Below are 13,022 nucleotides of genomic sequence, written 5' to 3' on the forward strand. Positions count from 1 at the left end.
AAAAGACTGCAATGAAGAAAAATAGGACAAGGTACTGATAGACAAAGAATTTCTGTTAAAATATTTTTAAAGGTTTATACCAAGAAATGTTCACTCTACAGCACAAAAGCATGCTGCTGTTGCACAGAATACTTTGCATGAATCCAACACAATATCAGAATAAATTTAAAATTTTTGGATGTATTAAAATCTTGTATTTTTAAATATTCACAACTATAATTATTCCTGAAAAATTTGATTTTATTTGGCAATATTCTAAATCTATTAATTAATTTTATTTTTGAAAATGACTGCTATTTAACAGAGTTCAATTCATCTGGACTTGAGGAAAATCAACAAATACAATAGGAACTGAAAATTCAAATATAATTCACAAGCCAATTCAAAACTGGGAAATGTCATGAACAATTCATTTCAAAAATCATTGTCTCTTGAAAATCAGTAAATATCTAGCTACAGTTCAGCACAGTGACTTATGCACCATGTTTCATTTCTGTGCTGTTAGAAAACCACAAATCGTTTACCACACTTCTGCAACATACATGAGCTATTACTTACAACATATCCATAAAATCTTTGATTTTTTTTGCTATTGTTCCAGAAAGACAAATATACAGTTTTTAATACACAATATTTTATCCAGTTTGAAAAAACAAATCTTGTTTCCAGGATTTTGTCCTGCATTCTTGATTGTACAATAGATGTAATTTATGTAAAATATTGAATATTTTTCGACCAAAGGATGCAAAGTTATCAACATATTAGTGCTCGGCAAAAGATAAAACAAAACAAACCTTTGACAGACTGAAATTTTAAATATGTTCATAAAATACTATTTAGGAAAATTAGACATAATGTTTACTGAGTTTTACCTTTTGATGCCACAGCCAGTACGTTATACACATGGATTGAAATGAGGAAGCAGCATTGAGGGCATCAGCAATGAACAATTCCGATCTCAAAATGATCTCAAGAATCTCATTTAGTAATTATATTTGCTGCTTCCAATAAGTTTAATTTCGAAAAGCTATTAAATTAAAATTTTATTCCAAGTATATGATTTTTTTGGTAAGATTTTGTCTTCACTTCCGTCCGAAATTTCACATTTTCTTCTGGAACATGAAAGTAATGTAGTATATTGATTATGTCATGGAATTTTAAATAAAAATGATTATTCATTCTACATATGGTACCACAATACCATTTAAAATACCAATTATTTTAAAAGGCAGTGGAATGGGACAGCTGCTGAAGCTACAAAACTATTACAATAGCAAGTTTTCAAGCAGCCATTAGAGAATGAAATGTTCGTTGATGGTCAACATGATTTACCCATAATTGCTAAAGCAAACTAAAACATGTCACTTTGTTTTTTCCGAACAGTTATCACAATCCTTGTAATAAAATATTTATAGCTTGGCTGCAATCTTTAAAACAAAAATCATAATTGTAATTGTAGTATATCATCAGAATACTTTACAGTGACCTTGAAACAACTGGAGTCAAATCATCATTTCCTTATTAATGAGACTTTAAGATCCCTTTACACACTGTTGAATTGATCCAATTACTGACCTCAGTTTCCTTGATCTGAATTAGAAGGGAAACTGTCCATTACAAGATTATTGCAACATTATCAAAAAGACTTCAGATTAAGCACAAAGAAGTTATGACATTTAAACATATAATCGATTAAAAAAGTACAACTTAAATTTTGACAAATAAAGGTGCATTATTCTTCATAAAATCCAATGAATGCTAGCCTCAACAGAAAAAGATGCAATGTTCCCTGGAGTCCACTTAAAACAAATATATAGAATCAAAATGAAGTTATAAATTCTTCATGGTAGGCACAGTCTTCTGAAAGTTGAGCAAAATTGCTTTGTTTGATGGCTTCTCTCTGTAGCTTGCTGTAAGTACACTTAAATAACCCATTACTCTTGACCAAAGCCTTCTGTTTCTTCAATGGCATACAGTAGCTTTTCCTTTAGCTGATCATAACTTTTGTAAGGGGGAAGGTCCAGGCGATTGAAGCTGTAAAAACCCAATCAACAATCATATGCACCAACCATATTTTAATATCTTGATTTTTCAAAAATAATTTCAAAAATCCCTCTTTCACAAAAGGTGTCTGTTCTCAAACAATTAATTCCCTATGTCAATCTGCCTGTAAACTGAATCCTTCTCAAGCAAAAACTGAACTGAATCAGTGTAAAGTCTGTCTTAGTAAATAGTGCAGCACGTCCTAAGTTTGTCATGATGTAAACAGAGCGACAAAATTCAGGTACAGTGTAAGTGCAACTGTTTTCAGCATTTGATTGTAGCAATAAGCATTTAACATTACAGGACGGTGGACAAAAGGAAAATGAAAAGAAAATTGCTCAGTTCAGATAGTCAAACACTACAGAATCATTAAAAAATGAACTTTCTGCACTGATATATTGTGAATAACAAAATAGAAAAGGGAAAAGGGAAAAGGGAAAAATACACAGATTTCAAGAGGGGTCATATATGTATACCACAGGTGACATTATACATTTGGAAAATGTTGTGTTGTGGGGCGATAAACATATTTATCACAATTCTTTTGCTTCTGATGCATTTTTACCTTCAGAACATTCACTATCTTTCAACTCATTTTTATCCTATGCAAACACAGATTTATTAAAGTTGTTTCCAATTCCAAAATATTAACAGCTGGATGAAAAAGAAATGGCAATAGCTTTTTTTAGTTATTTCTAGTAGGGAGACATTAGGTAAGAATAATAAGGGAAACAGATGATGAAACAATTAGAATTAATTTATTGGTATTACTATTGTATTTTAAGTGCCAGTATGATAAGTCAACATTAACATCCTTTAGAGTAACATTGAATAATTGAAAACTTGCAGAACTCCATGGCTCAGGAAAAAGTATCCTTTGAATGTGCTGCCCCTAAAGTGATTAATAAAAACATGTAGAACATTTGGATGGAGCAATACCATTTAAAATATCAATTATTTAAAAAGGCAGTGGAATGGGGCAACTGCTGAAGCTACAAAACTATTACAATAGTACTATAGACTCAACTTTTGTTGAGGTAATTTATATGATAAAAATTATCACATTTTAGTCATCTTTCATTAAAGATGAATTGTTTGCCTTGGGATCAGACTTTGAGAACATGCCAATGATCACTGTGAAGAAATTCCATTCCCAGTGGTTATACATCTCTTGATGACAGAATAAATTGCCATGGTAAATTGTACACCAGAGCAAACCAATTTTACACAAAGTCGGGAGTGTGGTGCTGGAAAAGCACAGCAGGTCAGGCAGCATCCGAGGAGCAGGAGAATCGACATTTCAGGATGCTGCCTGAAGAGGGCTCATGCCCGAAATGTCAATTCTCCTCCTTCGATGCTGCCTGACCTGCTGTGCTTTTCCAGCACCACACTCTCGACTCTGATCTCCAGGATCTGCAGTCTTCACTTTCTCACAATTGTATGCAAAGGTGAGTTAAATGTGAACTATGACAAATTTGCCTGACATTAGAGAAACTACATCTCAGCTGTATTAGTACAAACATCTGCATTTGATTTAAATATCCCAGAACAATGGAACTTATAGAACATTTGATGTTTTAAAATCCAAACTCTGTGGTTGGTTAGTTACCAGTAAAGCAATGGCAAATGTATGAAAACAGGCCATCAAGTGCCTGAACTAGGGAATAGCAAATCAGTGTTGCCATTCCCTGCAGTTCACAGTTTTGGTTCACTCAGCTGAGTTTTACACTCCAGATCTTCTTCAACAGAAAGACAGCCTACTTTCCACCCCTGCTTCTTCATCCAAAACCCTCATTCTTGCCTTTACCACCTCCAGATGTGACTATTTAGGTGCTCTCCTCGTTAGTATCTGGTACTCAAATCTCCATGAAATCCAGCTCATCCACAACTATGCGACCTGTACCCTAGCTCACACCAAGTTCCATTCACTCATCACTCTTCCAGTGTCTGCAAACTCACACCCTTGCAAACCTGGAGTATCTGTGCTTTTCCATCTCAGGCAACTTGTATATCCTCTAAGCCCAGAAACTATCTGCCTGACCCTTTTTCTCCTCAAAATCTACTTCTTTGATCAAATTTCTAGTCACCTGCCTTAATATATCCTCTTTGAATTGGCGTACATCTTTGACTGATTACAGTTCTGTGAAGTGCATTGGGACATTTTCTAGGTTTAAGGATAGAAGTTGTTAACATGCATAATTTACCACACAATCAATGCCAAGCTGAATCCAAATAGAAAGTCTTCATCCAGCCTTTATTCCATTTCATGTTGTTTCATTACTTGGGCAGTTGTAAGGCAAGACAATTACTAATTTTATTTATTACGTGAAGGGATGTTGAGACAAGTAGTAATAATTTATTTACTAATATTACATTGCAATATTAATATTGAGGGATGCAGTCATACATGTCAAATTGGATTCACCTTCTTTACGCAATTGTTAGAAACAGTATCAGGTTAATACAATACCAATAATAAACCACTGTTCACATATAAATTACAGTATTTCTTAATTACATTTGACTGATCAAGGGCTAAAAAAATCAATTTTTTTTTCATGAACAGGTTAATTCATTGTTACTTACCAAGTATGACTTCTTGGAAGCCAAGAATCCTTTCCAACCTTGTCAATGCAGAATTTCTGTGGCCCATTGCTTCCTGTAAATAAAGTGCACATTCTATGAATAAAATATTGCGGTTCAACATTTAAATATCAGGGATTCGTCCCTGCTGTTCAATTATTAACTAACTCTTGCTAAATTTTATGTATTATGTTCAAAGATTCAAAATCTGAATATCTTAAGCTATGCAAAAATGGAACCCAATATTGGTGAGAAGCTTAATTAAAAGCTGAGCTACACAGTGGAAAGTCAACTTCAAATATACTTAAAATTTCAAAAGATCCTAAGTTAGTATTAAAAGAACTTAGTGGGTGGCACGGTGGCACAGTGGTTAGCACTGCTGCCTCACAGCGCCAAAGACCCGGGTTCAATTCCCGCCGCAGGCAACTGTCTGTGTGGAGTTTGCACATTCTCCCCGTGTCTGCGTGGGTTTCCTCTGGGTGCTCCGGTTTCCTCCCACAGTCCAAAAATGTGCAGGTTAGGTGAGTTCGCCATGCTAAATTGCCCATAGTATTAGGTGAAGGGGTAAATGTAGGGGAATGAGTCTGAGTGGGTGGCTCTTCGGAGGATCGGTGTGGACTTGGGGATCACCAGCATACAAAATGGCAGAAGGAATTATTGTTCCTCCATATCCCAGTGTGCCAAGTTCTAATTCTCATTCTCATTGATGTCAATTCTGTTTCGAGAAGAGGACAGTTACTTTCTACAGTGAATGAATAGTAGAGGGCATGAACAATGAATGGCGTTGGGAACACTTTACCACAGTCATCAACATGCATCGTTCAGTAGGCATTTTTAGTAGTCCAGAGATCAGATGAAGACAGAGTATTCAATGTCTTACTGTCAAAAAACATTTAAATTGAAAGTCAGAATAGCTTAGAATGCTAATCAAGGGCTTTGATAAAAAAAACTCCATTTAAAAAAGTGTTCTTAGTGTAAAGCAAAGCTGCAAAAACTGAACTGAAGTGTCCTAAAACCTTGGAACAAAACTTCTTACCGATTAATTCTGTAAAGCCTCCAACTGGCAAACGACATGTGCCCGTGACAAACTGCAATAATCTGATCTGCTTCTCGTTGTCCATTTCTTTTACAACCTAATAAGAGAATATGTAAAAGGCACAAAGTAACTAAAGACATAGTCGCCAAATATTCTGTGTTATAGAGTCATAACAGTCCACAAGACAGAAAAAGGCTCTTTGGTCCACTGAGTCTGCATCAGTCAAAAACAAGCACTTAACTATTCTAATCCCATTTTCCAGCACTTAAATGTTAATATCAAGTTAGGACATTGCAATTCCATTAGTTAAAGCATCATGAAATTATGAAACAAAACCCTCACAATAATGGACTGCTCCAAAGCCTCATTGACTGAAAATACTGCCCAACATAATTCTAAGCCAGATGGAGCAGAAAATTTCCAAGTTCAATTCGCATTTTGTATGTTATGACTTACGGTAGTAAAATGGGACTCAGGTCAGCTTCTGCAGAAAGACCATTGACCTGAAATACTAACTTTGATTCACTGGCCACTAAAGGGGAGATGTGGTGCGGTGGCACTTACACTGGAGCTGTAATCCAGAGGCCAAGGTTAATACTCTGGGGACATGCTTTTAATTCCTACCATAACAGTTGATGGAATTTAAATTTAATTAATAAAGCTGAAATTGAAATCCACTCTCAGGAATGGTGGTCATGTAACTGTTGATGATTGTTGTAAAAACCAATTGTATTCACTAATGTCCTTTAGGGAAGGAAGCCTACCATCCTTACCTGGTCTGGCCGACACATGACTCCAGACTCTCACAACTTGGTTAACCCTTAATTGCTATCAGAAATGACTACTCAATTCAATAAGCAATTAGGAATGTGCAACAAATATCCAGACACCCATATTCCATTTAAAAAAATGTAGCATTTGCTTTTGTATCAATTTGCTGGAACTAAGGAATAGGAGTACAACTACATTGCTTGGTACAACATACACACCATTAGCTGGTGGGAAGGATGTAGGGGAACTAACCCACAAGGAAATTACGGAGAGGTGCAACACATCACAGTAGTTATAGTGCAGGACTAATTATCCACATATCAAATGATATAGTGGTAGCATTAGGAGCAGGGAGGGAAGCATACCTGGGTTGTGTTCAGGAGAATTTCTTACAGCAATGCATCCACTCAAACAAGAAAGAAGGCATTGCTGGACCTGATTCTTGGGAATGAGATGGGCTGAGTAGATGATTTGCTGGGTGACAGAACATATAGGGGACAGTGACCATTGTTTAGGATGACAGTAAAAAATGATATTGGTCAATCCAGAGTAAGAATGATCAACTGGCGGACAGCTAATTTTACTGGGGCTCTTAACAGAGCTGAGCAGGACAGACTGGAACCAAAGGGTAGCAGAGAAAGCAACAGCTGAATAATTGGCTCTCTGAAATTAGGAGATGGTTTTAACACAGTCAAGGTATATGCCCTCAAAAGGTAAATGTAGCACAAACAAATCCAGAGTTCCCTGGATAGGGAAGAAGATAAGATAGAAAGTAAAATAAGTGTGCTAATGTCAGGTGTCAAGTAGTAAATACAATTGAAAACTAAGTTGAATACCGAAGGTTCAGAAGTGTGGTGGAAAAGCATATAAAACATGTAAAGAGAGATTTTGAAAAAAAAAAGACTTGCCAGCGAACATGAAAAGAAATCAAAGTCTTCTCTAACACAGCAGCAGTAAAAGCAAATGGGACAGATTGGGGAGCAAAAAGGGGATTTATACATAGAGGCAAGAGGAATGGCTGAGGTGTTGAATTAATACTTAGCATCTATTCTTTACCTATGAGGCAGACACTGCTCAAGCTGTGGTGACAGATGAGAAAACCTGGTCTTTGGAAGGTTTAAAATTGAAAAGGAGGTAGTATTGGATAAGCTGTTCATACTTATATTTGATAAGGAACCTGTACTTGATGGACTTCAGCATCCAAAGGTATTGAAGTAAGTGAGAGTGGAAATTGAAGGAATTGAGAATGGAAATTGATAGAAACAAGAGTGGAAACTGCAGAAGCACTGGCTATGAACATGGTGCTGGAAACCTGGGGAATTACAAACATTACGTGTTTCCTCAAAAATGTTGGAAAGGTAGGCCCAGCAATTACAGACGTGGCAGTTTAAATTCAACAAAAGCCACAATTTGATAGTGATTGTTGCTCATGGGAGATTCAGGCCATCATGTCTACATCGTGCTGAAGGCAGATTTCATTTTGTGGTATTGACAATTAAATGGTAAATATGTTCTTTGTAAGGTATGATGTGGAGGTGCCAGTGTTAGGCTGGGTTGGCAAAGTCAGAAGTCACACGACACCAGGTTATAGTCCAACAGGTTTATTTGAAATCATAAGCTTTTGGAGCACTGCTCCTTCATTGGGTGAAGTCACCTGACAAAGGAGCAGCACTCCAAAAGCTTGTGATTTCAAATAAACCTATTGGACTCTAACCTGGCGTGTGTGACTTCTGACTTTGTAAGAAGTTAAATATTATACACAGTAAAGAGAAGAAATATTTCATTCATAATTTACTGATTTTAAAACTATTAAATGTATATTTAACAACTGACTATTATAATTTAACAGAACATAAGATGCTCAGAAAAAGGAACAGAATAATGGCATAAACTCAAAATTTTCAGAATTAAATATTTTACTATTTATAGTTAGTTGCAAAGTACTGCCCAACCAAGCTATTGCTAGTATTACGAATCAGCTTTCAACCCAGCTCCAGTGCGATAAATGCGGTAGCTAATTCAGCAAGAATTAGACAATTAAATTGTGGTTTTGCAATAGAAGTCATTTCAAAGCAGACTATAGGCAGCTGCTATAAACTAACTTCAGCAACACAAATTATATCCTCAGTCCTGCGCTGCCTCATTTTGTAATTGAATTAACTGTTACCCACCTGCCAGAACCATTGGATTTGTTTGCTGTTCTTTGTGTAATGGCGATAGATGGTATTTTTCTGCCAATCAGATAGGTCAATGTCTTGCATTCCACAAAGCATTAACTGGAAATAAATTATAACTTTATTTAATTGCCATCTCTTGCTAAACTCAATGTAAGCAAAAGTATTCTTTGAATTACAAAGTCGACCAAAATTGTGACACTTGAAATTATGTAGGTTTTTAATGCTTAATCCTTTCTGTAGCTGTTATTTAGCTCAGAATGACAAATAATTTTGTTTTAAATGTTCATATTTACACAGATATAAAAGTGAACACAACTAAATATTTATATATGTTTCAGGGCAAGAGGTCACACAAGAATGAAAGGGTAATAAAGAGCTGGTAACTCAAAAACAAAATAGCAAACTATTACCATGTAGTTTGGGAAAAGCACATAGAACGTAGAACATTACAGCGCAGTACAGGCCCTTCGGCCCTCGGTGTTGCGCCGATCTGTCATACCAATCTGAAGCCCATCTAACCTACACTATTCCATGTACGACCATATGCTTGTCCAATGACGACTTAAATGTACCTAAAGTTGGCGAATCTACTAGGCAAAGCATTCCATACCCTTACTACTCTCTGAGGAAAGAAACTACCTCTGACATCTGTCCTATATCTATCACCCCTCAATTTAAAGCTATGCCCCCTCGTGCTCGCAGTCACTATACTTGGAAAAAGGCTCTCCCTGTCCACCCCCATTTAACCCTCTGATTATCTTTTATGTCTCTATTAAGTCATCTCTCAACCTTCTTCTCTCCAACAAAAACAGCCTCAAGTCCCTCAGCCTTTCCTCCTAAGATCTTCTCTCCATACCAGGCAACACCCTAGTAAATCTCCTCTGCACCCTTTCCAAAGCTTCCACATCCTTCTTATAATGCGGTGACCAGAACTATACACAATACTCCAAATGCGGCCGCACTAGAGTTTTGTACAGCTGCAGCATAACCTCATGGTTCTGGAACTCGATCCCTCTATTAATAAAAGCTAAAACACTGTATGCCTTCTGAACAACCCTATCAACCTGGGTGGCAATTTTCAAGGATCTGTGTACCTGGACACCGAGATCTCTCTGCTCATCTACACTACCAAGAATCTTACCATTAGCCCAGTACTTTGCATTCTGGTTACTCCAACCAAAGTGAATCACCTCACATTTGTCCACATTAAACTCCCTTTGCCACCTCTCAGCCCAGCTCGGCAGCTTATCTATGTCGCTCTGTAACCTACAACATCCTTCGTCACTATCCATAACTCCACCGTCGTTAGTGTCGTCTGCAAATTTACTAACCCACCCTTCTACGCCCTCATCCAGGTCTTTTATAAAAATGAAGAACAGCAGTGGACCCAACATCGACCCTTGCGGTACACCACTAATAACTGGACTACAGGATGAACATTTTCCATCAACCACCATCCTCTGTCTTCTTTCAGCAAGCCAATTAATGATCCAAACTGCAATATCTCCCACAATCCCATTCCTCCGCATTTTTACAATAGCTAACTGTGGGGAACCTTATCGAACACCTTGTTGAAATCCATAGTCACCACATCAACCGGTTTACTCTCATCTACCTGTTTGATCACCTTCTCAAAGAACTCAATAAGGTTTGTGAGGTGCGACCTACCCTTCACAAAACCGTGCTGACTATCCCTAATCAAATTATTCTTTTCTAGATGATTATAAATCCTATCTCTTATAACCTTTTCCAACACTTTACCAACAACTGAAGTAAGGCTCACTGGTCACAAGTAGAGGAAATAATGGATTTCAAAACAGGTAAAAATACCCTGACTGATGAGTAAAACACTTTGAAGTTACACTTGAGGAAGGGATAGAAGTTAAGAACAAAATTCCCAAAAGTCAAGAATACAGCAACTGAATACATTGCAGTATATTATTAGAAACAGCTCTGTTGAAATGTATACCCTATGGATTTAACAGAGGTTGCTATGGAAAAGTGTCCATGGAACACAATGTAAAAAGAAGTAGAAAAATGATTATTATTTAGAAGTGGACAAATACGATGAGATTTGGATGAATGTTGTACCTGCAGTAAATGGAACAGAGAGTTCAAAGTTAAATTAGGGTAAATCTTAAAAGACAGAAGGAGGGATTAAGTTAAATCAGAGGTTTGAGGAAAATGCAAAAAGGGCAAGGTTAGAAGTGGTAAATGTTGGTATTACCATTTAAGAGTACTGAACACGTCATATCTTTGAAAATCAAGATAACAGACACAGAGGGACAAATACTAAGAACTCACAGAAACCCTGCTATTTGTTTGAAATGAACAATTTTCTGTTCCAGAGACACAGGAGACATGTTGGGTGTTTAAAAAAAACTGCATAAAAGAATAAGAAAATTTGGGTGCAAAAAATAAAGTGTTCAATGTCTAATAAAAGTATGTCTGAATTTCTTTACTATTTCACCAACAATCTCCCACCCTGAAAGTATTCTGGTTCATTAAAATGACTCCAATCCAACCCTACAGTGTGGTATGAACCAATTTCCAGAAACTATAAGATTCCAAAAAAGAAAAAGAAAAAGAGGTTGAAGCACAACAGCTAATGTTTTTTTCATGGAATTTTAATTAACTTTTAAAATGTGTTTATTTCAGTAATTTCCTGTTGTTTTGTTTTGGTTTTGGTGATGGCTCCACTCATTCATACTGCTCGCAGTAATCTCCTCCACTCAACCTCTGTTCAGAAGAATCAGGTGTTTAGTTCACCCTGGAAGTAGAGTTTTGTTTTGTAGAGTCTCCAAGCTGACAGAGTTTGTATAGAGATTTTCAAGTTGACAGAATTTAAAGGAAGTCAAGGCAAGTAAAGTTGGAAAGAAGTCATAAAACTGTTTAGCTATCCTAGAAGCAAAAGGATATTTCTCTGGGATTTGAGCATATCTAAAGCATATTACTAGGAAACAGGTTGAAATTTTGATTTGCTGTTTAATTAAGACCTTTCTAAACTGTCACACATATCCAGCCTTCTGTGAATAACTTTCAGTGACTAACCACCACCAACATATGTCTAAGCTACATGGCTGCGTGTGTGTGCAGCTGTTCCAAGATTCTGTGCAGGGTGATCGGCACTCTAATGCTGATCATGACATTGACTTCTGGTTCTGGAGGTTACTACTACACATAGATTTCAAAGGTCCATGCAGAGAAAAAAAATTTAGAGAAAATGCTAACCATGACTATAAACAACTGCAAATTTATCCAAAAGAATCTGGCTCATTAAAATTCAATTTTTTTTAATCTACCAAGCAAAGTCACTGGGATCTGACTTGTCCAGCATTACCATCATTCATTTCATAGTGAAGAATGGGAATTTGTAATAAAAAGGTACAAAATGAAGCAAATAGGCCATTTTTATGTCGTGAGCTGTTTATTTTACAAGTACACTACTTAATGACAGGTTAAATAAGCTCTTCTATTATTGTATTCGATGGAGAAAAAAAACAAAATTGGCCAAGAAGTAAAGAATTCCTATGTCCAGCAATTTGCCTTTATTTTGAAAGAATGTACTTTAAATCAAAATACAATCAAGAAACAATTCAAGATATCAATCTTTTGTGTTTTGTGTGTTTATAGCATAGAAATGCTACGCTACATTTTAAAAAGCAACTATTCCAATGTTAAAGATTCCAAGCTGAACTTAATTAAGATATGACGATACATGCATATAGTATTCAAGTGAAAGATAAGGAGGAAGTGAATTTCATTGAGAAGGTGAAACCAAAGATTGAAAGTTTAACTTCAAAAAATGTGTTCTTCTTTACCCTTCAAACTGATTATCCTGACATCAGTTCTTTCTAAAGTTATGAAAGCTGCTACCAACTTTCAAGCTATCCATCATTTTAAAGTTCTAGTTTAATCCAAATGAAATGGCAAGGAAAGATCATCTGGCCCCATCAATACAAACACAAATCTTTCAGTTTGTTCAACCTTACTGTTTGTAAATGTTATATAATTATAACATATTAAATGTTATGTAATCATAACTATGTAATTATAATTCTTGGTGGAGATAAAACATCCATAGGAAAACTCCTGGGATTCGGAGATGATAGCTACCCATACTGCATCAGAAGACATGCTTGATTAGCCTTCCCCTAGCTCCAAAACAGGTTGATAGGAACTACATCATTCCCATCCATTTGGTTGATCCCAAAGAATGCGGACTTGTTAATGACCTGTGTTTAAATGTTTTTAAATAGTTATTCTACTGATTACTTTATTCACATATTATACATTTCTAGGATGACTTAGATGATTCATCCATCATCTCGGACATTTCTGTGAAGTCTGGCACCAACATCATCTACATGCTCTGCCATTATATGACATTCCACAAGTATGACAGTTGGTAA

The 13,022-nt window shown here is 36.2% G+C and overlaps 1 protein-coding gene across 3 annotated transcripts in view; it reads right to left on the reverse strand.

The window, feature by feature from the left end:
• Positions 1 to 222: 222 nt before the first annotated feature.
• Positions 223 to 13,022, reverse strand: part of wwp2 (WW domain containing E3 ubiquitin protein ligase 2) — a 204,497-nt gene continuing 191,697 nt past the window's right edge. For all 3 annotated transcript variants that reach the window (XM_043706703.1, XM_043706702.1, XM_043706701.1), the window contains exons 21-24: positions 8,605 to 8,709; positions 5,663 to 5,759; positions 4,630 to 4,702; positions 223 to 2,034 (exon numbers count right to left, since the gene is read on the reverse strand). In XM_043706703.1, coding sequence (XP_043562638.1) covers positions 1,935 to 2,034; positions 4,630 to 4,702; positions 5,663 to 5,759; positions 8,605 to 8,709 — 375 coding nt within the window. In that variant the 3' untranslated portion in view covers positions 223 to 1,934. The remainder of the gene's footprint in view (positions 2,035 to 4,629; positions 4,703 to 5,662; positions 5,760 to 8,604; positions 8,710 to 13,022) is intronic.

This window comes from Chiloscyllium plagiosum, chromosome 17 (assembly GCF_004010195.1).
Source record: "Chiloscyllium plagiosum isolate BGI_BamShark_2017 chromosome 17, ASM401019v2, whole genome shotgun sequence".
NCBI classification, from domain to species: Eukaryota; Metazoa; Chordata; class Chondrichthyes; order Orectolobiformes; family Hemiscylliidae; genus Chiloscyllium; species Chiloscyllium plagiosum.